Raw genomic sequence first — 25,323 nt, forward strand, 5'->3', positions numbered from 1 at the left:
TTAATTAGAATACAGGCTAAGGTGCTTCAACACAGAGATCCAAAATACCATAAAAAAGAAAACATTGATTTCTCTTCTATGTAACAGTTCAAAGGTACATGGGAAGTCCTGCTCCAGGAGTCCATCCTGTGAACCAAGATTTCTCTGTCTTGTTCTTCCTCCTGTAGTACATGTTTGCTGATGATGAATTCTCTCAGTTTCTGTTTCACTGAGAAAGTTTTTATTTCTTGTTTGTGTTATTCTTCCAGCACTTTAAAGATGTCACTCCATTGTCTTCTGGCATGAAAGAAGTCTGTTGTAATTCTTTCCTTATCACACTTGTCCTCTCTCTCTAGTTGCCTCTAATATGTTCTCTGTCTTTTGTTTTAAACAGTTTGACAGGATACAACTAGGTGTGTGTGGGGGGAGGGGAAGTGTTGGGGGGTGTTTGCTTGGTATGTTTCTTGCTTGATGTCCTCTAAGTTTCTTAGATTTGTAGTTGGACATTGTTCATTGATTTCAGAAATATATATCAGCCATTTTTAAAAAAAGATTCCTTCTGCTTCATTATTTTTCTCTCTCTCATCTCTTTCTAGGATGCCAAGACTGAGTCTGACACTGTTTGATACTGTTCCACAGCTTTTTAAAATTCTCTTTGTTTCAGTTTGGGTAATTTCTGTGGATCTATCTTCACGTTCACTGATTCCTTATAAGATGATCCTGTCATAGGCATTCTTCATGTCTGTTTCTGTGTGTGTGTTTTTGTTTTGTTTTAGCATTTCCATTAGCTTTTTAAAAAATAGTTTTATCATTTTGGTGAATATCTTTATCCAATCTTTTCCATTAGTAACTTTAATAATTACTCATAATTACTTAAATCCCTGTCCATGAATTCCAACATCTGTTGGGTGTGGTAGTGCATGCCTGTACTCCCAGAAACTAGGGGAACTAAGGCCAGTTTTAACGAAATCAGAGTCACCCAAACTAGAAATTTCATTTCTTAAACTAAGGCTAGTTCAAGGCTCATTTCAGCAACTGAGTGAGACCCCTAGCAACTGAGTGATATCTTTCCTCAAAATAAGAAGAGGACTGGGGATGTAGCTCAGTGATAAAACACCCCTGGGTTCAAAACCTTGCACCAAAAAAAAAAAAAAAAAAAAAAAAAAAATCCCAACATCTATACTATATTGGAGTCTGTTTCTATTGGTTATTTTTCCTCTTGATAGTGATTTATTTGTTTTGTTTTTGTTTGTGTATGCTTCTCTCTCTCTCTCTCTCTCTCTCTCTCTCTCTCTCACACACACACACACACACACACACATTTTTTTTAAACTAAATACCAATAAGAAAAAAATAGAATTGTTACTCTAATTTGGGTTTGCATTTTTCCTTTGTGAGGGAGGTTGAGCATCTTTCCATGTGTTTAGGGGTTATTTGCATGTCTGAATATGGTTCAACCTTCCATATTCATATTTTTGTCATCAAGTTGGAAAGATAAGAAATGGAGACAGGCAAATAATTTTCCTTCCTCCCTCCCCCTCCCTTTTTCTTTCAGTATTGGAGATTGAACCCAGGGAGCCTTACCACTGAGTTGTATTCCTAGCCCTCTTTTTAAAAATTTTGAGGGTCTCACTAGGTCGTTTAAGACCTCACTGTGTTACTGAGGTTGGCCTTCAACTTGCAATCCTCCTGCATCAGCCTTCAGAGTCACTGGGACTACAGGCCTGTTCCAACATATCCAGCCAGGCAAATTCTAAGAACACAACAGAGGTTGCATACCTCATTTACTTTCACTTTCCTTTAGATATAAGGGAAATTAGGAAATGAAATTTCTAGTTTGGGTGACTCTGATTCTATTAAAACTTGGAATGGGGGTCACAGTTTTATTACCAGGAGCAATAAAGGATAAGTGGAATCTGGGGACAGCAGTTTCTGCCACATTTTTAAAGAAAATTCCAGCCATGCCAGGTGTGGTGGTGTACACCTATAATCCCAGAAACTCAGAAGGTTGAGGCAGGAGGATTGCAAGTTCAAAGCCAGCCTCAGTAACTTAGAAAGTCTCTAAGCAACTTAGCCTTCAGAACCTGTCTTAAAATTTAAAAGGCTGGGGATGTAGCACAATGGTAGAGTGCCCATGGGTTCAATATCAGTACCAAAAAAAAAAAAAAGGAAAAAGAAAAATTTCAGATGATACCACAGCCAAACATGATTTTGCTTCTTGTTTCTTATTTGTCTTCATCTCTTACTCTTCTCTCTCATTGACCTTGCTGTTTCTCCAAACACCAAACAGCCTCTCTTGTCAGTCTGCTTTCTCTTCCTTGCACCTGGAAGAGTCTTCTTCCAGAATCTGTGGCTCACTCATTCTCTCTCTCTGAAGTTCCTGCTCAAAATTGAGGATTCACTTGAAAACTGATGCTAACTAGCACCTTCCCCACCCCGGCCCTTCACTCTCTTTTGCTTTTCTTCTTAGAATTTGTCATTGTCTGGCCAGGTGCAGTGGTGTATGCCTATAATCGCAACATCCTGAGGCTGAGGCAGGAGGATCACAAGTTCCAGGTCAGCCTGGGCAGCTTGGCAAGATCCTGTCTCAAAAAAACAAGATAACCCAAAACAACAACAACAGGAGAGAGAGAGAGAGAGAGAGAGAGAGAGAGAGAGAGAGAGAGAGAGAGAGAGAGAGAGAAACAGAAAAAACAACTTATCATGGGGCTGGGGTTGTGACTCAGTGGTAGAGCGCTTGCCTAGCATGTGTGAGGCACTGGGTTCCAGTCTCAGCACCACATATAAGCAAATAAATAAATAAAGATCCATCAATAACTAATAAAAATATTTTTAAAAAACTAACTTATCATAATCTGACAGAAAAAACATGCTCTCTTTGTTTAGTTTCTCATATTTTCCCTTTCTACCTATTAATAAATCCTTACAATGCTTATAACTTGCCAGATATTTGGTATAAATTATTATTCTTTTTATGTATCCAAACTAAATGACTTCTCTCAACAACCCTATGGTGTGATATTCTACCTACTGGTGCCACACTATTGCTGCAGAACACATCTGGCCACAAACATGTTGCTAAAATGAGAATCATCTGTTCTTGTTCATACACTGGTAGGCTGGTTGAGCATAGACTGATGAAGGCAGGACGTAACTGAACTTTCCCCTAGGCCATGAGTTGAGGCCAGGTGGCTCTTTCCACCAGCAGGCTATCTGGACATGTTCTTCCACAACTGGCAGAGGCTCAACAAAGCAAGCCTCCATGGCAGGACCAAGGAGGCAGGACATGAGGAAACCGAGGCACCAACAAGGTAAGTAGCTGGCCAAGGTCACACATCTAGTACATGGTAGAAGTGGACTGTGATTGGCCTAGTCCAGCCAGGACACCATATTTTGCGGTATAATTGTTGCCGCAGCATAATAGTCATACCGTGTTTTTCTCAGTCCAAAAATTGGTTTGTAACCTTTCATATTGTAATTGTCATGTGGTATGATACTGTTCATTATGCTGCTTAAAAAGTGAACAGCAACAATGCATTCAGCAGTGACATATGGATGCACAATTATCTTCTCACACTGTCTTCTCACACTGTGAGAGGGGAGGCTAGACTTCTCAGTGCACTTGCATTGTCAGTGTATTTCCAAAAGCTGACTTATGTGGGTTGTTCAGAGTGCTGCAGCACTAACTGCAAATACATCTTCTATGTGTGGTGCTGAGGTTAGTATGCCAGATAACAAAATCTATGAGAGTAATGCAGAATCTTTGAACACAGATATAATTGCGTACATCTCTACTTTGCAACACTGTAGCAACTTTTTTTCAAGTGTAATATTATTCCAACTATAATGCAGAAATCGTTCATGTATTAACTTTTTATTTTCAGATTGAAAAAGTGTTCACTAAACTGTCATGAAGAAATGCTGTGCATTGGTTTGGACTACTCAGTTTTAATGTATATTCATGAGTATTCCATGCATTATAATCTTGCATCAAACACAGTTTAGTAACAAATGATTTTAAAGTAATAATGATACAACTAAAAAAAAAAAAAAAAAAAAAAAAAAAAATTCTCAAGTGGGTTTGGTGGTGCACACCTCTTATTCCAGCAGTTTGAGAGACTGAAACAGGAAGGTTGAACATTCAAGGTCAGCCTCAGCAACTTAGCAAGGCTTTCAGCAACTAAATGAGATCCTGTCTTAAAATAAAAAATAAAATGGACTGGGGATATAGCTTAGTGGTAAAGTAGTCCTGGGTTAAATCCCCAGTACAAAAAACAAAACAAAAAAATCTTCACCAAATGGTTGCATCCTACTGTTTTGCAAAAAAACAACTCCCTCACCCTCCACACACACAAAAAAACACCCCAAAATGGGCAAAAAATCTGCAATAATTATTCAGTGAAATACAGTAAGTATACTTTATAATCACAACATTAGGGCAGGATTTTTGTTGAGTTTGTTGTTGCAGTCTCAACACCTAAAATATTGCTTGGCACTTAGTAGGTGGTCAGTAAATATTTGTGGAACAAACAAATGAACTCAGTACAACACAAGGCACATAGCTGGTTCTTGAGAAATGGCAGATGTAATTGAGGAAAAATATTCAAAAATTGGAAATAAGATAAAGGAAGATAGCATGGTCTTTCAAAACCATATGGAATGTCATTTAACTGGTACACCAAAACGTTATTTAATTATCTAGAGAAATGTATTTTTTTTTTTTTTGTGAGGGGTGTTCATTTTCTACTATGGATTAAAGACCCAAAGTCTGTGAAGATATATATATCTTATATTATATATTTATATATATATATATATATATATATATATATATATATATATATTCATTACAGATGTAAATTATTTCTGAAAAACAAATTATTCTGGGAACCTCTCCAAATCCTCCCCCTAAAACTTAACATTACATTGCCCTGCAGGACTTAAATGAATATTGCATTTAACCTATCAATCTTATTTCAAGTCTCTGCAATGGAACCAACGTCAGTGTTTCGTTGCTTTCCTCATTATTGAGTTGAATAAGTCTTTGTCATGTTTTTCTGTAATTTGAGTTACATATTTAACTTTTTGAAAAGTGTACTTTAATATCAGCTGTATTATTTAAAAACTTTCCTGCTGAGAGCTGGGGATGTAGTTTAGTGGTAGAGCACTTGCCTAGCTTGTATGAGGCCCTGGATTCCATCCCCAGCAACATGTGCACAAGCTTGTGGCTTCAGCATCCCACACATCCTGCTGAATCTGAAAGTGGTTATTCACTTCCAATTTAATTCAACTATTATATTTGCTGTTTCTTTGGAGTAGGGGAATGCAAACTAGGAATACAGGGGTGAGAGGAGGGTCTGAGAACTTATTGCTAGGCTTTCATTCCAGCGACTTGGAGCCCCAAAGATATCATGGACTAGACAAAGCAGGCTTGAAGTAATTATAAAGGGTTTCCCCGAGCTTATATTCATTCAAAATTCTGATCATATAACTAGAAAACATATAGATGGTTATGAGAGACAATTATTATTTTGAAGAGAAAAATATCTGAGGCTCAAAATCTTCCTATAAACATAATCAACAATCTAGTATTATATAAATCATTGAGGGCAACACTATCAGTAGCGTCTATGGAAGAGAAGGGGTTCAAATCTTTATTTTATAATTAATAATTAACAAAGGGGAACCGCTAAGAAGTTTTAGTTTAAAGACTCCCTTCTCAAAACTCTGGCTACTTAAAAATGGGAACTTTCTTAATAGTCTTTACAAGTTCCAGGCTTGGTGGTGCACACCTGTAATCCCAGTGGCTGAGGCAAATTTAAAGCCATTTTCAGAAATTTAGCAAGTCCCTAAGCAAATTAGTGAGACCCTTGTCTCAAATAAATAAATAAATAAATAAAAAGGGCTGGAGGTGTGGTTTATTGGTTGAGCTCCCCCAAGATTCAATCCCCGGTACCAAAAATAAAAAATAATAAGTAAGTCTCTACAAATACCACTTACAGACTATACTGAAATTCCATTTCATTTCAGTATTACCAAGACTTTTGTGTGTGTGTGTGTTTGCCAGGGATTAAGCCCAGGGGTGCTTAACCACTGAACCACATTCTCAGCCTTTTTTTTTTTTTTTTTAATTTTGAGACAGTGAGACACTGTCTCACTAAGTTGCTTAGGGCCTCAGTAAGTTGCTAGGCTGAACTGCGATCCTCCTGCCTCAGCCTCCCGAGCCCTGGGAGTACAGCATGGGCTACCGTGCCATGAAGACTATGTTTTATCTAGTGTTTTCCTCCGGTGCACTTTTACTCTTGAAAACTACAGATTTTTAGAACACACTGAAGTTTACGAAGAGCGCTGTACATTACATTCTTTGTGTGTGTGTGTGTGTGTGTGTGTGTGTGGCGGGGGGGAGTAATAACATTCTGGTGTTAGGTTAAGGATGGGAATCAGGATTTTAGATACCAAGATCTTGGACTTTTACAGTTCAGAAAGTTGAACGTGAGTTGACTCTTTTCTGGTAGTACATGGATTATCTCGAGTAAAAGGAATAAAACCCTGGACTTGAGCCCCGAATACCGATCACACAATTCCCTTGTGACTTCGTGGCTTGGTTCCTTACCTATACAAGACTGACCAGTCAGAGCCCTGGCTTTCTAGAGGTCACACGAACTAATCAACTAATCGAGGTAAAGGATTCAGCCTAGAGCTCCGCCCAAGATAGCACTGCTTAATTGAGAGCAGCTAATCAATACCGGGCTGTCACTGGGAGCCCCACAAAGACGTCGGGTAGGCGAAGGAGTGGACAGCAGTGGAGTGACCGGGTGGCGCAGACCCAATCAGGATGCACACCTCTCCCCGCCAGGTTTCCCTCGGCCGCGGACCTCGCCTGTCCTGGGCGGAGGCACCGGGCTCTCACTCGGCCCCAAGGATCGGGGGCGGGGACGCCGTCCCCTGGGAAACGGGACGCGTTGCTTGTCCCGGGCCACCGCCTCCGTCCGCCGGGCTCGCCGTGCGCACAGTCTCGCGGCAGTTAAGTAGAAGCAGGTCGGGGACTAGGGTCCGCGATCGCAAGGCAGGTGGGCACCTCCGGAGGTGAGCTGTGTCGGGGTGTCCTCGCCCACTCCAGACTGCAGAGAGGTGCGCGCCAAGAGCTGACTGGCCCCGCGTTCCCTTGGATGTACCAAATGGCAGCCCGAGGGGCAAGCTCCGAGACTTTGCGCCAGACCCCGGGGACCCGCCTGCAGGCCTCAGGTTCTATGGAGTTTGAAGAGGAGGAGGAGGAAGAGGAGGAAGTGGAGGCTAGGAGAGCGCGGAGTTTCGCTCAAGACCCGCGAGTGCGCGTCCTCCGAGGCCACCTGGAGCAGATGCTGGGACTCCGGGAGGAGAATTGGAACCAGTATTTGGCGAGTGAGGAAAATCGGCAGGTTCTTGGGGAATTTTTGGAGAGCATCAGCCCTGTCTGCCTTGTGTTCAGCGTCGCCACCACTGGGTGGCTCGCGGTCTCCCGGGAGGTAAGGGGAGAGGGGACCTGCCAGGTCTCAGGACGGGCAAAAGGGACGCTCTAGGTGGGAAAGTCGGGACTGCCTCCTCGTCCCCGCACTCCCCGGGGCGCTTAGAAAAATTTAGTTTGAATTCTTTAGCCTGGAATCCGCAGAACCCCTCTCCTCTCACGTGCTCCACTTTGCAGTTCAGCTTTATAGTTTTCAGTCCTTTTCATCTGACCGAGAATCTCCCATTGAGCTTCTTGAGACGGGATAATGCAGGAAATCCAGGGTTTTCTGTGGCAAATAATTTCCGTCTCAGTCGCTCGTGGGTTACTCTGAAATCGTATCTTTTAAAACATGTTTGGTAGAGTTCTTATAACTTATCACTGGTTAGTCTGACTACCTGTCAACCACATTCCATTCCGGGGAGAAATATTGAGTCCTTAAAAAGGCAATTTGTGCACAACTTGGTGATCCTTCCTTTCTCCCTATTTTCCTCCTTTCCTTTTTATTTTTGAACTTACCTTGCTTGTCCACTAAAATTTGGTTACTATATCAAGAATAGCATTTGTAGTTCGCATTTTTCCTTTGTGAAGAGCTTGGAGGAAGATTCGCGATCTTCCAGGCAGTTCTGTCTCAGGTGAATGCTGTAAAGTGATATTAGCATCCTAGATGTCCTTAGGATAGTTGGAAAATAGGATCCCAGACACTAAAGTGTGACATGAATGTTGTCTGAGGGTTTTGTGAGTTTTGAAAATATTTGTTTTGGTAGTCTTCTAATTGTAACTTATTATTTAAAAGTCCTTCAGCCAAAAAAGTACTTTAGTGTTGAGGAAGCTAAATAGAAATGACTCAAGAGTTGTGAAAATGTTAGAATATTTTGGTTAAACACTTCTAATGTTTGCCTTGAAGACAGAAATACAAATTAGACTCTTGTGCCTTGTCTTTATCTCAGTTTGGCTTATGTCCAAAGAGGAGAATATTATTAAAAATAATTTTTAAGATTGAAATATTGTGTCTGCTCTGTTTTAAATTATGAGATCTTATGCTATGTGTTGATTTGCTGTAATTGACATGTCTTTAAAGGTGGTATTTCCACACCAATAATACTGTGAAATTAACACTATATATAAAAAAAAAAACAAAGAAAATTGTATGTACTTTGGAGAATAGGGAAAAACAGGAGAATGACCTTGTTTGTAAAGGTGGGCAAGATGCCAGGTTTTGTTTCTTATGTTAGCAATCTGGCTACAAATTGGAACAGCAAATCCTGCTTGTTAACCAGGAAATTATATAGTGAACTTGCATTAATTATCTCTCTCTTGTTTCAGATTCCAAGAGATGCAAAACATAAAGTTGTTTATATTGCTAAGAAGATTACTGAAAGCATTGGAGTAAATGATTTATCTCGAACACTTTTATTTGGACAATTACCTGCATCATTTCTTGGGCATATAACTGCTTTCCTAGATGAGGTACGAGTCAATTCAAAAACATTTGAATTTTTCGTTTATCTCCATGATCCTTGGAATTATTTGACTATTGAAAAGAAAGAAAATGTAGAAGTCAGCAGTTTCTTTAGCCAGGTGGTTGGAGAGTAACAGCATTTAGATTGTTTCTGTAATGAGCTGATACTGACTCTAACACTCAACAGGTGGTAACTTGTCAGGTCATTCCTCCTTCCCTTCTTCCTCACCAAGTAATGGAAGTATATGTAAATCAACTTGAATTGGCTAGGTTCTTGCTCCTAGTTGTAGATTTTAAACTTCCCCTTCAGATAAGATAAGCTTACATTTGGAAATGAGTATTATCCATTTTTCAGATTCCTGTTAGAAACTAACAGTCTGAAACTTAGTTTCACTTATGTGAGATCATGGAAAAGGTGATAGAAAGAATTAGAAATATTTGTCTTAAAATTCCCTTAACCCCTTGCTGTTATTTGATCTGGAGACTCCCTCTGAAGGCCCATGTTTTCAAGACTTGGACCTCAGCTTGGTGCTAAAGGTAGGTAGTGGAACCTTTAAGAGGTGGGATCTAGTGAAAGGAAGTGATGTCATTGGGGCAATAAGGATATATAAGGACCCCAGCCCCTTCCTTTCTCTTGGCTTCCTGACTGCTGTGAGGTGAGAACCTTTCTCCATCACCCAATCTGGCCATGAGGTGCTGCTACCTTGCTACCAGCCCAAAAGCAATAGGGTCAACCAACTATGGACTGAAACCTCTGAAACTGTGAGTCAAAATAAACCTCTCCTCCTTTAAGTTGATTATCTTGGGTACATTGTCAAAATGACAGAAAAATGTCTGATACATCCCTTTACATCAGGAGATATTCTTTGAACCTATCACTGGTACTGTAACGTGCATTTGGATCACCTGGGGATTTTGTGGAAGGTAGACTGAATTTTTTGGCCTTCAGTGGAGCCCCAAAGTCTTCATTCCTTACCTAATACTTTTTGCAGGCTATCTTTGGGAGTGTAGGTGTCATAGAATTAGAGCTGTGGTGGTTTTCAAGCTTTACTGAACCTTAGGTTCACCTGGGGGAATATTCTAACATACCAATGACTGATAGCATTTCAAAATGTCTGTGGGAAGTTGTTCAGGCTTCCCAGCTGATTCTAAGGCATAGTAAACACTGGAACCACTGGGTCAGATACCTGTCCATGAAGTCAATTGTAAAAATTGTTTACTAAATCAGAACTCAGTAATCAGTCCTGCCAAGGCTACATGGTAGGTAAAATTGCTAGTACATTTATTAGTTATGATTTACCAATTTCCCTTTATCTCTCTTCTACTTCCTGTCTTCTTGAAAGGAGGTATTTTCTTGTTGTCTTCAGGCAGGCCAAGTCTCTTGCAACTAGCTCTAGTACTCTGCCTCGCTCCCTCTCCCTGCATCCACTAACTGGTTTCAGCTGATTATAGGGAGAGGCTGGGAAGAACATTTTCTATCTTAAGTACCTGGAACAGTTTTTGGTATGTAGCAGGTGCTCAAGAAATTTTTAGTGAATCTGATGAGTTTCTGTTGTAATTTGCATCTAGAGAGCCATCAGCTGGGGCTTAGAAGGGCAAGACTACACTCTTCATGGACATTCCCACTCTACCATCTGTGTTTTGCAAAAGACAGAAAACTGTCGAATTCCTTTGTTATTTCTCTGACTCTATCTCAGTACCAGAATCTGCTCTGCACTTAGAAAAAGGGTTAGATGAAAGAGTATGCCAATGTGTACATGTATTGGAAACATAACACATCCAGAATTTAAGTTTAATAAGTGGTTTAGAAGGGTCTAAAATGAGCACTGGGAAAAAGAAAAAAAGTAAGGACATCACATTATTATGTGGTATGTATCAGGTGTTCAAAAAATTTTTATTACAAGGTTTATATTTGGTATGAATGAGGCTATAAGGTCTGACTATATATTTTTAGGTTAAAAGATCCGAGGATTTTCATAGCTTAGTAGCCCACTGTAGTTACAAAATTAGCTGTGTTCTATGATAATGTGTTAGGGACTCCTAAACTTCTTTTTCCAGCCAAGATCTCTCTCCTGTCCTCCCAACTTGGAGAGCCACATGCCTTCCAGACACTTCCACTCTGTATAATTGACCTCTCAAAGTTGAACTTCTGGCCTTCCTCGACCTTCCTTTTCTGGCTTTACTTGGAGTTATTTCCAGATTAGTGGAGGTGAGTCCTTACAACTGTTAAAGCCAGAAGTCCTTGGAGTTATCCTTGACTCTGTGTCTCAATGTTATATTGATTCTGTTAGAAAAATTTTATATGTTCCCTCTTCAGAATACTTCCCAAATCAGTCCCCTCTGCCCTCCACTGCTTCTTCTTTGATTCAATTCACCTGTACCACTACCCTGTGTTACTGCCTTAGCCTTTTAAAAGATCCTCCTGCTTCTGTTGTGGCTCTCCTTCACAGCCTATTCCCAGCACAGCATTGGAATGAACCTTGCTGAAACACAAACCACAATCTCACTTCTCACTGCCTTGGCTCCTGTTTCACTCACAATAAAGGCCCAAGGACTCATCACCATTAACACTTTCCTTTGGTGGCTGCTGCTGGGAATCTGCATTACTAGCATCACCTGGAACTATAGGACCTCAGATCCCACTGTAGAGCTGCTAAGTCATCTGATTGAGTAGTAGGCTGAAAGCACTAGCCCCAAGCTTGTGGTCTGGCCTCTTTCTTTCTTCTCAGAATTCATCTCACTTGCTAACTACTAGACACCTCAGGCACACACTTGCCCTAGGGCCTTTGCTCTCACTGTTTCCTCCTCTTTGCCTGAATCTACTCAGCTAACCCCTTCTGGTCCTTCAAGTGCTGGTCTCAAATAGCTCTTTTCACTGAAGCTTCCCTCCTGGAAAGTCGGGGGGTTTTCTGAGGTGGAAACCAGGGTGAGGCAAGGACACATCCAGATCAGCAAAATTTTCATCATAGAAAAGCAACTCCAAACCAATGCATTAATTAAGATAAAATATTTTTAACAGTGAACATCTTATTAGCTTGGCAAAAGAAATGGGTCTAATGAAACAGACTGAGGACCTGATACAGAGTAGATGTGAGCTAGTGAATTTGGAAGAGGTGAATTCAGCAGGAATAAAGTTGATAATACACATTCAAAGTCATAGCAAAATCCATATTACTTTGGATTTTAAATAATATAATATACATAACACTAAACTATTTTTACAACTTTGTCAAGTTCCACTTTGCCACATTTGAAAATGTATTTTATTATTTTGACAAGCATGAAATTACCTCCTGGTCTTACTTTTTACTATTTAGTTAGTTTTAAAGGTAGAGTCAATTGCTGGAAACATTGTATTTTTTTCTCATTTCTGGCATTATTTTAGCAACAAAATCCCCAAGCTTTGTTTTCTTGTTTTTTGATTTTTTTTTCTTCCTCTGCACTGTTTTGATACTCTTATTACAGCTTGAATGCAAATTTGAACTTCCAGCTCTTCTCCCCCACATCTCAACAAACACAAGAACCTCACACACAGGCCAAGGAAGCAACACACAGAAATATGGTTAGAGCATTCCTTACAACATTGCTTATAATATCAAAAATAGAGGGACTGGGGTTGTGGCTTAGGGGTAGAGCTCCCACCTACAACTTAAAAAATTACAAAAAAAAAAAAAAAGAGAGAGAGAAAATAGTAGTTACCAAATAGGGGAATGGGCAAAGTAGGAACATGCAATAGTTGCTTAAATGAACAAAGTCAAGATATATTCACCTGAACAGATTCATTTTTAAAATGAAGGTGAGTGCAAAAAGTAAATTGGAAGTCAGTAATACTACTACTGAAATTCTGTGTGTGTGTGTGTGTGTGTGTGTGTGTGTGTGTGTGAGAGAGAGAGAGAGAGAGGGTGTTCTTGGGATTAAACCTGTGGCTTCATACTGCTAGGCAAGCACTCTACCACTGACCTATACCCAGAGCTCCTCTGCACTTTTTTGTGTTTTTTAAGTACTAGCATTCAAACCTATGGCTTCGAGGATGCCAGGCAAATTGTCTACCACTAAACTACATTCCTAGCCACAATTGATGATTTTTTTTTAAAAAACAAAACTGTACTATATATTGTAAGTAAGAAAATATACCCCAGGTGTGGTGATGCATACCTGTAATCTCAGTGGCTCAGGAGGCTAAGGAGGCAAAAGGATCACAAGTTCAAAGCCAGCCTCAGCAACTTAGGCCCTGTCTCAAAATAAAAAGTGGTCTGGGGATGTGGCTCAGTGGTTGAGTGCCCCTGAGTTCAAACCCTGGTTATCTGCTCTGCCCCCCCACCCAAAAAAAGAAACATAAATGAGAGGGGGTATACTACAACTGTAGAATAATGATCATCTCTTAAAAAAGGAAGGAAAGAGGTTCAGAGAAGATAATACAAAGCAATTTTATTTTAACCTTATCGAATAAGGATAAATAACATTGTAATGCAAATTTTTTAAAAAATAAAAATGCCCCACAATCAACATTTAAAGTAAAATATAGGATTAGTTGCAGTACTAATCCATATGGAGTCTGAGGCAAAAGGTAAAGTAAGTCCTATCCTGTCTTTATTAAATTTTTTGACATTTTTTCATGAAAATCTTTGAAGTGTGTGGGTGGCATTGAAGATTAAATCCAGGACCTCATACATGCTAGGCAAGCCCTCTAGCCCTGAGCTATATCCTCAACCTTTATTTTGAGACCAGTCTTGCCAAGTTACTAAGAGTGGCCTAAATTGCAATTTTACTGCCTTAGGCTTCTGAGTAACTGGGATTACAGGTGTGCACTACTACATTTGGAAAATTTTGATGTAAAAATAGTTTTTAAATGTTCATCTTGATTTCCAAGTTTTTTGGTGCCCTCTTAAATTTTGTTCTCCAGGCAAGTGTCTTAATTACTTTATCCTAGCTTATTCTTGAATCTTTGACTCACTAACATGTTCCAATCCCCAGAAATATTGTGTGGCACCTAGTAGGAGTTTTGTAATTATTTGTTAAAGGAATGGAAGTTAAATGAAGGCTAAATGATGTGTTCTTATTCTTATTATTACAAAACACTTCAGCTTTTTAGAGAAAAAGCCCATGGTGTATGATGTCTACTTTTTGAGCAACATTTGAAAAGAATAGTTGGAAAATTCTATGCTGATAAGCCTAAAATTGCCAGTAATCATTTAATCAATATCGATTGCATACCTAGTTGATGGCAGTTCTTGAACACTTGAGATAAGTAATGTACTTTTTGCCTTCAAAAAGAGTCCAGTGGGCTGGGGGGTGTACCTGAGAGGTAGAATGCATGTTTAGTGCATGTGAGGCCCTGGGTTCCATCCCAAGTACTGGGGAAAAAAAAAAAAAAATCAGTCTAATTAGGCAGAGAGAGAAACCAACAGCAATAAGGCATGGTAGTCAGGGCTGTAATGGGGTTTAGTGGGGAGTGTGGGAGTCCGGTGGCATCTTCCCACATTGGAAAGAGTGACAGGAGGTGAGGAGTCTTGAAGAAAATGAACCTAGGTCTTAGTTTGACTGGGAAACTTCCAGTTTTAGCCTGTTACAGATAAGTTAATATCTGCTATTTTTAGTGCTTCCTTTTACTCTCAAAAGTATCCATATGTGGTGTGCTAAATTATTTGGTTGCTTTGATGGACAAGGAGAAGATAGCTAGATGTAGAAGATGGAAGGCATTCTGGGTATCAGAAGAAATATGCACCCTGGCACAAAGGTGGGGAAATGCAGGTTGAGTTTTTAGAAGTTTATGTACCCAGATTGGGGGATGAGCTGGGAGGTGGGAGAAACAAGACTGGAGAAGCTGATAGAAAGTAAACAGCCTTGTGTTTTTTTTTTTTTTTTTTTTTTTTTTTTTTTTTTTTTAATTCAGATGGCTGCCAGCAAATCCCATTAGCCAAACTTAAGTCCTTGTGGTTATTGAAAGACTGTAACAGAAGTACATGTTCTATGGAGGTTTTTGTCAGGTAGACCAAGTGGCTTAAACATTTGTTTCTCACCATTCTGGAGGCTGAGATCAGAGTGTCAGCTGGATAGAGTTCTTGGTCAAGGCTCTCTTCCTAGAGAGAAGTGGAACTGGGAGGAGGGCGAGAGAGACTTGTTCATTTATCTCTGGTTGTATTTGCCTTTAGTAAACATGTCCAAATTATTTTGGGTCACAGAGAAAGTTTGGGATTTTCCTTACAAATCACAAAAACTGGACAATTCCCAATTGAACAAGAAAAACCCACAGACTAGTTGAATTAGTTTGTATGTAGCTGTTAAAATTTATTATAATTAACAAGCAAACTTCAGACCTATTTATCTTGTTTTATTTATAGAAATGCTTTAGGTGTTTGCCTGAATAACAGCTTTTCAAGAGCATGCAACTCAATCTCATAGCATTTTTTTTCCCCTGTAGTTCATAGCAGGAACATTAAGTTTTAAGAGAGTCACAGAATAGTAGAATGAAAGTCTGAAACAGATACCCAATAGGAATGTTGACACTGGAATTGTCCTCAGTCCTGACTTTTAGAAAAAGCTTTGGTACTGGGGATTAAGTCTAGAAAGTAGCTTCTTAGTGGGTCTGTGCATGTTCATCCCTACAAGCCTATCTCTTCTCTCTGGTTTAAAAAGCCCTCATTGGACCCCAGCCACCCTATCCCCACTCCCCCCCCCCCCCCATCTTCCTCAGAGCCTGATTGTTGTCATTTCTCTCTAGGGTGCTAGTTCCAGCCCCACGCAGACCAAACTGGCAGTTTCCCCTAAGCACTAGGATTCCTTAGTGCCCCATAATTCTGTGTTTCTGGCTGCAGTTTTCTGGAATGCTCTCTGTCTTACTCAGTTCAGGCTGTTGTAACAGAATACCATAGCCTGGGTGCCTTATAAATAATAGAACTTATTTCACAGCCAGGCATGGTGGGGAATGCCTATAATCCCATCCACTCGGGAGGCTAAGGCAGGAGAATCAAAAGTTCCAGGCTAGCCTCAGCAACTAAGTGAGATCCTGTCTCAAAATAGGTTAAAAATCAAAAAGGGCTGGGGATATGGCTCAGTGGTTAAATGCTCCTGGTTGGTGTGTGGAGGGGGGGGGGAATATTTCACATATCTCTGGGCTAAAAGTATGAGATGAAGACTGAAGATACTGGCAGATTTGATCCTAGTTTATAGTTGGCACCTTCTAGTTTTGTCCTTATCTGTTGCAAGGGACAAATGAGTTCCTTTGAACCTTTTTTTTTTTTTTAACAAGGGCACCACCAATCCCAGAGCCCTCATGACCTAATCACTTCCTAAAGGCCACTCTTTCTAATATGATCAACTTGAAGGCTAGGATTTCAACATATATATTTTGGGAAGACACAAACAATCTAACCATTGGTCTTGTCTTACCTCAACCTTTTGTCTTAAAGATTCGAGCCAAGTAACAATTTTTCTGGCAAGTCTTCCCTAATATAATTGTATCCCAGAGTCAGGTATTTCTTCCATGTTTTCATGTTCATCCTGAACACACCTCTAATTATGACAATGCTTATATTATGATTTCTGATACCTCATCTATCCACTGAGCTTGTTGAGCAGGGACTATTGGTTAATCTCCATATTCATAGCTTGATGGATAGTAGGTGCTAAGTAATAATAATATCATTTGGAGAGATCTGTTTCAGTACCATTTGAAAACAAAAGTGAATTTTCAGTTTTTCAGAATATTGTACAAGTCAAACATCCTGAATCCAAAAATTGAAAATCTGAGTTTTTTTGAGCACAAACTTGATGCTACAAGTGGAAAATTCTATGCCATGGAATTTTGTTTCATGCACACAGTTATTAAAAATAATTGTATAAAATTACCTTCAGCTTACACAATAAAATATATATGAAGCATAAGTGAATTTTGTGTTTAGACTTGTGTGTCAATCCCAAGATACCTCATTATGTATATTCAAATATTCCCAAGTCTCAAGAACCCTGAAATCAGAAACCCCTCTGGTCCCAGGTATTTTCGGTAAGGTGAGTTCAACCTGTGTTCTCCATGTGAACTTTAAAAAAGGTGGAATAACTATTTTCTGAGCATTTCAGCTAATTGAAATTTTATAGTTATAATATGTATAATGTATCAGGAAAATAGAGCATACAAATGCATTCAAAATAGTTATTGGAAAGGAGCAAGAAAGCAAGAAGAAACCAACTTTGGGAACTCAACCTGAGTTTCTTATGTAAAATAGGCTCCGGAAATACAAAAAACAAACAAACAACAACAACAAAAAAAACCAAAATACTTTTTAAGGGAGTCTGCACAACTTCTTGTTAAATACATAACTGAATGAACAAGCAATATCATTTCTACTACAAAGACCTTATATCTTATGTCAATTTGGTATCCTAGGAGATTTATGAAATTGAGTGGTTTTGTTGCCAATTCTTATGACAAGAAAATCTTTGAAGGAGCATATTGCATTTAGATTAACTGCTTTTTAAAACATTTTTCTTTCTCTAGATATTAGTGCCTATTCTTTCTAATAAGACCAACCATAAATCCTGGTCGTGCTTTACTTCACAAGATATGGAACATCATGTAGAAGTCATGAAAAATAAGATGCATATTTTTAGAGGCAAAATGTCTAGAAGAACTCTTCTACCAATTCCAACTATTGCAGAAAACATTGACCTGGATCGGAATTATTCAGAGACCAAGTATGTAATTGTGTACATATTTCATACAGCATATTAAAATGGAGAGCCAGCAAACCCATTTACTATCACATCCTTAGCAAACTATTTGCAAAGTAAGGAGTTATTTTAGCTACATTTTAAAATGTTATTTTATTTCAAGGTATACTTTCTAAAGGAAAACCTCATTATCTCAACAATATTCCTTTAGTAAAATATTTTTTGAGGATATGGCATATTAGAGACCTACTAAACACAGAATAAAATGCCATAGCTTCAGTTAAGAACGTAAAAATAATGGATTTTGAAGAAATAATATTTAGGAAACCAGTTTACAGATGCATAAAATACCTATTAAAATTCATATCTGTATTTGGATAATTCACTGTTGGATTATCATTTCAATATTTGTAGGCTGCAGTCAAACGAGAGGAGAATACTTCATGCAGTTGAATCTGTGGTTATTAATTGGTCACATCAAATCCAAGAAATTATAGAAAAAGATTCTATGCAGCCTTTGCTGAGTGGTCTTCATCTCACTCCTCAAAGTGAGCTGGACTTCTGGACGATGAGGAGAGAGAATCTATCATGCACTTATAATCAAGTAAGTAGAGAGTCCTAGAAATTGTAAATTGAATAAGCAAAGAACTGTAGAGTGAGGTCTCCTGAGTAGTGATATCCAGTAATTTTAAAGGTTTAAAGCAATCTTTGTATGACTTAGTGTTCTGCTCTGATTTTACACCAAAGTGTATATGGTATGCATTTTTAAAATTAATGGGGATTAAAGTAATTTTGCCTTCATGTGAATATTTTGACAGTATTTGAGATAATTGGAAGTGTTTTGTGGCAGTGGAAAAAGAATGTTCCCCAAGGGAAATGGTGAAGATGCCAAAATTCAATTAATCTAGTTGATTTAATTGATTTGGGAAGGAAAAGTGTCTTGCTTACTGGATACACAGCTTTAGAAGAGCTAACTTTGGTTCCTCTCTGGGTGCTTGATAAGAGACATCATTATCCAAAGTACATATTTGAAGTCATGAATTGGTGTCAACATACTATATATACAACCAGAGATATGAAAAATTGTGCTGTATATGTGTAGTAAGAATTGTAATGCATTCTGCTGTCATTTATTTTTTTTAAAATAAAAAATGTTCTAAAACGTAAGATGGTCATTTACATGTTTTTTAGAGATTTTTCTGAAACATATTAAGAAAGTTGGCATGGACTATGTAATGGTTTACATGTGTAAACTAATTTTTTGAAATTTCAAATGAAAACTAAATCAAGATAAACTTATGAAAAAAATTTTAAATTATTTTTAGCTTGAAACAAAGTATGCCTTTGAGTATTAAATACTGTGTATATTATATTGTGTGAGTGGAGGATAATTTAAATATTTTATTACAGACAGATTTAGTTATCTAGCTTACATTTATTAAAATTTTAAAAATATTTTTAGTTGTTGTTGGATCTTTATATGTGGTGCTAAGAATCAAACCCAGTGCCTCACACATGCTAGGCATGTACTCTATTACTGAGCCACAACTCCAGCCCCTTTTAAAAGTTTTTTTCCTTATTTAATTTAGCTTAAGGCTCCTGTTGTTCTCAAGATGGTCAAGATTCTGAAAACCAAAAAAAGCAGCTATTTTTCTACTTTGAAGGACATTTTCATGACTGTGGAAAATGGTAAAGACTCTTGTTCATGAAATGATGATGCTTGGTTCTTCTAATGATAGACTCATCTCACCCTTTATTCTCCAGCTATACTAAACCATTTTTAATTTACCTGGTATATAGTGGGTACTTACTCAAATGGCCCTAGATTGAAGATCTTATTAGAATATCTAGGTGAAGGGAGGTGCCTGGGTATTTGGCAGAGGGTAAAGGAAAGACCCTACATAGAGGTTTTCCTATCAGCAGTCAGGCTGTGATTGTCTAGTTTTCTCCTGATCGGTGAATCTGTGCTTGATCTCCACCAGTTATTTGGCTTACAAGCACTCAAAGGCATCATTGATCTTTTGGTGAATATTAAATCTGAAAATTATGAAAAGGTATCCAGTTTAAAAAAAAAAAAAATCTCTTCTCCATCCTTGTCCTCCCACCATTTACTTTGAGTTTTGCCCAAATAGAACAGTTCTCCCTAAGGTTTTTGATTTCTGTTCATATTTCTTTCTCTAGTTTAAACAAATATGGATGTACATAAAACTGAAGTTTTAAATAAGACTAAAAATAATATAAACAAGGCAGGCTTGGTGGCACACGCCTGTAATCCCAGTGGCTCAGAAAACTGAGACAGGAGGATCGCAAGTTCAAAGCTAGCCTCAGCAACTTAACGAGGTCCTAAGCAAGTCCATGAGACCCTCTCTCAATAAAATATATAAAAGCTCTGGGGATGTTGTTCAGTGGTTAAGTGCCCCAGGTTCAATTCCCATTACCTAAAAATAATAGCTGTTTTTGCTTGTTTCTAACACTAGAACATTTCATTTTTTTTTTCCCTACGTGACATTTAGAAGGTTAAGAAATAATTCAAATTTACTTTGGAAGTATTTTGATATATCTTTAGGATTTTTGCCATGAATTTGGTTAGAAAAGATGGTGTAGGGGGACTATTTGGTCTAGGTTATCTCAGAATAGAATTGGTGTTCTAACTCTGCTTATTAAACATTTTAAATTTGCCAAGTCTCTGTCTGGATTTCATCAGCCAAACTGGCCAAAACACCATGGTTTTGGTGTGGTATTTCTCATTCTTGTGATTGTTAGTATTTTAGGCCAGATAGATCTTTGTCATAAGGGGACATCCTTGCACTGTAAGATCTTAGCACCCTGGCCTCTATACTCCTCCCGTCTGAGCTGTGCCAAAAATGTCTCCAGACATTAGCAGATGTCTCTTGGGACCAAAATCTCCCTCGACTAAGAACCACTGGATAGAGGTTATCATATACATTATATTGTATGGAACACACAGTAGCTTTGTCCTCAGTGAATAGATACTATTAGCATTTATTTTGTGTGAGTATAAGATGAACATTCTCTGTGGATAAAACTGCTACAGAAATAAATTCCAGGGGTTCTCATAGTCTTACCAGCAAATGTCCTGGAGATTCAGAAAAAAACAATTTTCAGTTGAGCCTGTGGCCCAAAGGTATGGTCAGTTAGAGGTAGAAGGCCCCTCTCAAAAATGTCATTGGTGCTCTACAAAATTATCAAACATGCTTAACATGTTTTAAGGGCACTCGCCTATTAGATGTAGTTATTTAACTTTGAAGTTAATATTGACAAAAATACACTAATTTGAAAACATGAGTATCTCTGGAATAAGGGACGCTCTTTTCACAAAAATTTATTTGTTTTGTTTTTGCCGTGCTGGGGATGGAACCCAGGACTTTGCACATGGTAGGCAAGTGCTCTACCACTGAGTTACATGCCCAGCCTGCAAGGCTTTATTATTGGTGCACAGATAGCTTGGTTATATGTCTGTCAAGCAGAGTAGTATGGGTGAGTGACAAAGGTCAGTGGGTTGTTTTTTTTTTTTTTAAATGATCTTTTGGAATAACATATGAAAATAAGCTTTAACTTCATTCTCTACCTTCCTAAAAATAACTATTTTTCAGTTAATCAAAGGTATCTGTAGTCTCAGGAGCAAAGTGAAGTCTGATGGAGATCTACTTAGGGTGCATTAAGAGGACTAGCTTTAACCAAGAGAAGGTATGAACTTGATTAAGCAGTCACTAGCAGTAGTAAAATATTTTTTCCTCCTATCTATGAGATTTTTAAGAAGCATTGCTTTTATCATGCTTGACTAATTTTTGTTGTAAGATTCACACAGCATAAAATTAACCGTCACACAGTGTAAACTCAGTGACATTTAGGACATTGCAGTACAACTATCCCTTCTGTCCAGTTCCAAAATATTTTCATCACTGTTCTTAATAATTGGTATCTTTGTGAGTACTATAATAGAAATTTTCTTAACCATTGCATCAGTTACTCTTGTAGGAAACTGGATTGGCCTGATAAATGATTGATTTGCGCTTGTCCCACGTATTGAGGAGGAATGAATGTTTTGGTGATGAAGCTTGTAATCCAACTCATAAAGTGACAGCAACATCACAGAGCTGTTTTATTCCCACAGCATTTCCATGGGGTTGAGTAAATCTCTTTAGACTGCAAGGATTTCCCCCCTGGGTCTTCAGCCACAATTACTTATGCTATGTGAGTAACTAGACCAGCGCTCTCCTGAGTGGCTGCGTTACAAATGAACAGTGTATAAAGTTTTTCAAACTGCTCATGTGTGGATTGTAAGATAAATAATGAAAAAGGAAAGATGATAACATTTAAGTACAGCCATGTCGTTGGACATGGTTCTCTTGAACTTGTAAAGCGAGTTTAGAAAAAAAGAGACTACATCCTCTGCATGACAGTTCTCTTTCCTTTCAGCTCTTCTTGAAGCTCAGGACATAGAACTTTACCTGAGCCCTCTGAGAAGACACATTGAACGTCTCCAGGAAACAGAATTCCCACAGATCCACCTGCTAGTCGCCCCATTATTTCATACCATCTGTCTCATTTGGAGTCATTCCAAGTTTTACAGCACCCCTGCTCGGATTATAGTCTTATTGCAAGAGTTTTGTAATCTCTTCATTGAACAGGTATGAAGCATCAAAAATAGGAACAAGAAGAATCATTGGGGCACACCTATAATTCTATTGGCTTGGGAGGCTGAGACAGGAGGATCACAAGTTCAAAGCCAGCCTCAGCAATGGCAAGGTGCTAAGCAACTCAGTGAGACTCTCTAAATAAAATAAAAAATAGGGCTGGGGATGTGGCTTAGAAGTTGAGTGCTTCTACTTTCAGTCCCTGGTATCCACCCACCCCCCATCCTCCCCCCCCCAAAAAAAAAATCATTGCCATGAGGTAGGTTGTATTGGATTAGTGAAGAAAAAAATCCAGATTACTATAAGAATACCATTTCCCCCTGTTTTCAGAAATGACTTTTATGTTTACAAAGGCCAGTAGCTTTTTTTTTTTTTTTTTTTTTTTTTAATCCAAAATGCCAAAGGAGCTCTGGAAATTAGTGAGATACAGTCAAAGAACATATTGTTGGTGGGTTTTGTTTAACATCCTACTTTCAGAGAGATTTAAGGCAGATTCCAATAAAAGGTCAGTATGCAAAGTACCTTCTCTGTGGCCTTCCCTTTGGTTTCCGCAAGATGCTGGCTGATAGAAGACTGTTAGGAAGTGAAGTGAAGTAGAGCATCTGCCCCCACCCGCAAATCATCTTTGACAGTTGGGGAATTGTATTAAAAGAATTTTGGTTCACTGTTGATCTTTAAAAATCTTTTATAATTATTTCTCTACCCTTAACATGCCAAAAAAAATTTTTTTTTTTTTTTTTAACTAGATCAGCTCCCTCTGCTTCCCCATCCTTTTCTGTGTGAGGTTTCATCTTTCTTGGGTTCATGGTGTCAACATATTGCATAATTTGAGAACTGAAAGATGTTTGGATTCTGCAAAACCTGGTTAGTCTTAGTTGGGAGTATGTCCGGCTGCTCTGGCTACCATGATTAAAGAGTATAGACATGGTGCTTTAATCGGCACAAATTAATTTTCTCAGTTCTGGAGGCTGGAAGTCTGTGAGGAGGCTGAAGCAGGTTCGTGTTCTGCTGAGGGCCCTCTTATTGGTTTGTAGGCAGCCAGCCACTTTCTTACTGTGTTCTTACTTAGTGATCTTCTTCTCCTTATAAAGTGACAGTCCTGTTGGATTAGGGCCCCATCCTTATAATCTCTCTTAACCCCGATGATCTCCTGAAAACCATAGATCCAGAGATAGTCACATTGGAGTTAGCCTTTCATCATATAAGTTTGGGAAGGACAAAATTCAGATAGGTTTCAGATGATTAAACAGATTTGAAAGATATCATTGGCTCAATTTCCTTGAAGTTAGTGGAGAGCCAGACTAGATAAGCGATCTGCAGACTTGTGGTTTAGAGTTTCTGGAGTGTGAGATGAAGTTGTTAAGTCCCTCTTCCTCACCCCTTGAAGGAGGTGAGTGGTGTGTGGAAAAGTCTTGAGACTTGAACCAAGATAGATGCAAATCTATTTGAACCACTTAGGTAGGTTAGATTACCCCTCTCTGAGCTTCAAGTTAATTTGTTGCTATATTTTATTGTCATCTCCTCTGGTTTCATTCTATTTCTGTTCCTGGTGTCAGACTTCGTTTTGCTCCATTTCTAGGCTAGTGTCCTGGGCCCCAATGACTCTGATCCCCAATGACACTGCTATCCCTGTTGGAGGGCCATAAATACAACTCCTCCTCCTCCAAATCTCCTTTTAGGAACCCTCTTCTCATAAAATTATCAAAACCATTTTACTGCAAAGCTCCATTAATGTACAAACTCAGAGGGGGCTTTTCATTGGGATAGGTTGCTTTTAAGAAGTCCTGGCTACCTTTAAGCCTATAAATCTATTATCCTGGCCCCTGGTCTGTGTCAACAGCCAGAGTCTGCCAAACTCCCGAGAGAATTCTGTGGCTTCTCTTGTTCCTTAGTTCTGGCTTTAGTCCAAAGGTTCCATTGACCTGATTTCTTTGATTGTCCAAATGGCAGATCCAGGATTTTTTAGTCAATCTGCCCTAATATGTTAAGAAGCAAAAATCAGCAATGAGCCAACACTCATTCCTGGATTCCTTGAAGAGCTAAGTGCCCTCTCTACTCCCCAATTGTTTGCTCATTTAATTTACATATTTAACAAACACTATATGGTGCTTATTGTTTTGCCAGGAACTACTTAATCCCTTTATAAAATACCAAATATTCAATTCTCAAGACTGTGGCATAGGTATTATTAGTAGCTCCATTTTATAATTAGGAAACTGAAGTTGAGAGAACATAAATGGCTTTCTCAAGGTTACCTAAGTAGTAAGTGATGAATTTTATGCCCATTCTATGATTCTCCATATTTTTAAAGTTTTTATTTCTAATTAAAACATAGATGATGTGCAAACAAGAATTGTAAAACATTCTTACAACATTTGTAACAATGGGAAAAGTCTTATAGTTCTAAAGCCCTGAAACTCAGCATTTAACAATTTTTTCTTCCCCTAAAACTTATGCATAGTTATGCACTTTATGATACACACAATTTTACTACCTTCTTTGAAAATGACTTTTTGTTGCTGGATATACAAATTGTTGCCAGCCTTCTCTATTATAAACTACATGCGGAAAAAATTTTATGCTAAAGCTCCTTTTCTTTAACTTGGATAATTGGCTTAGTGTTAATTCAAAAGGTACAATCTTTTCATGACTCTTGAGCAATATTTAATATTTGCAAATTTTTTCCTAAAGGATATTATTAATATGCTTGAAGTTTTACTACAACTTGCCAACTTTGAGTATTACCATTTTTAAAAAACTTGGGGTCATTTACTGGGTATTTAGCAGTATCCTGTAGTTTATTTGTACTTTGCATGATATGTGTGATTATACATTTTATGTACTTTTTCAATTGTGTTTCTTCATCTATCCTTCATGTACTTGGCTTTCATGAATTTATTGATCCCATCGTTTCAGTAACAATAAACCATTTTTTAATTTGTTATGTAACTAAGGGTCATAATCTGTTAGTAGAGGACATAAACTGGCATTCTGTCAGCTGCATTTTGCATAATTTATTTTTATTACTGGGGATTTAATCTAGGGATGTTTACCAATGAGCCACATCCCCAGCC

General features: G+C 38.4%; 1 protein-coding gene across 1 annotated transcript in view; it reads left to right on the top strand.

Annotated features, from left to right (window-relative positions):
• The first annotated feature begins 7,157 nt into the window (after positions 1-7,157).
• Positions 7,158-25,323, top strand: part of Dnah11 (dynein axonemal heavy chain 11) — a 302,098-nt gene continuing 283,932 nt past the window's right edge. The window contains exons 1-6 of the mRNA XM_076853784.2: positions 7,158-7,484; positions 8,789-8,932; positions 17,419-17,615; positions 18,006-18,195; positions 19,181-19,280; positions 22,032-22,243. Coding sequence (XP_076709899.2) covers positions 7,158-7,484; positions 8,789-8,932; positions 17,419-17,615; positions 18,006-18,195; positions 19,181-19,280; positions 22,032-22,243 — 1,170 coding nt within the window. The remainder of the gene's footprint in view (positions 7,485-8,788; positions 8,933-17,418; positions 17,616-18,005; positions 18,196-19,180; positions 19,281-22,031; positions 22,244-25,323) is intronic.

This window comes from Callospermophilus lateralis, chromosome 1 (assembly GCF_048772815.1).
Source record: "Callospermophilus lateralis isolate mCalLat2 chromosome 1, mCalLat2.hap1, whole genome shotgun sequence".
NCBI lineage: Eukaryota > Metazoa > Chordata > Mammalia > Rodentia > Sciuridae > Callospermophilus > Callospermophilus lateralis.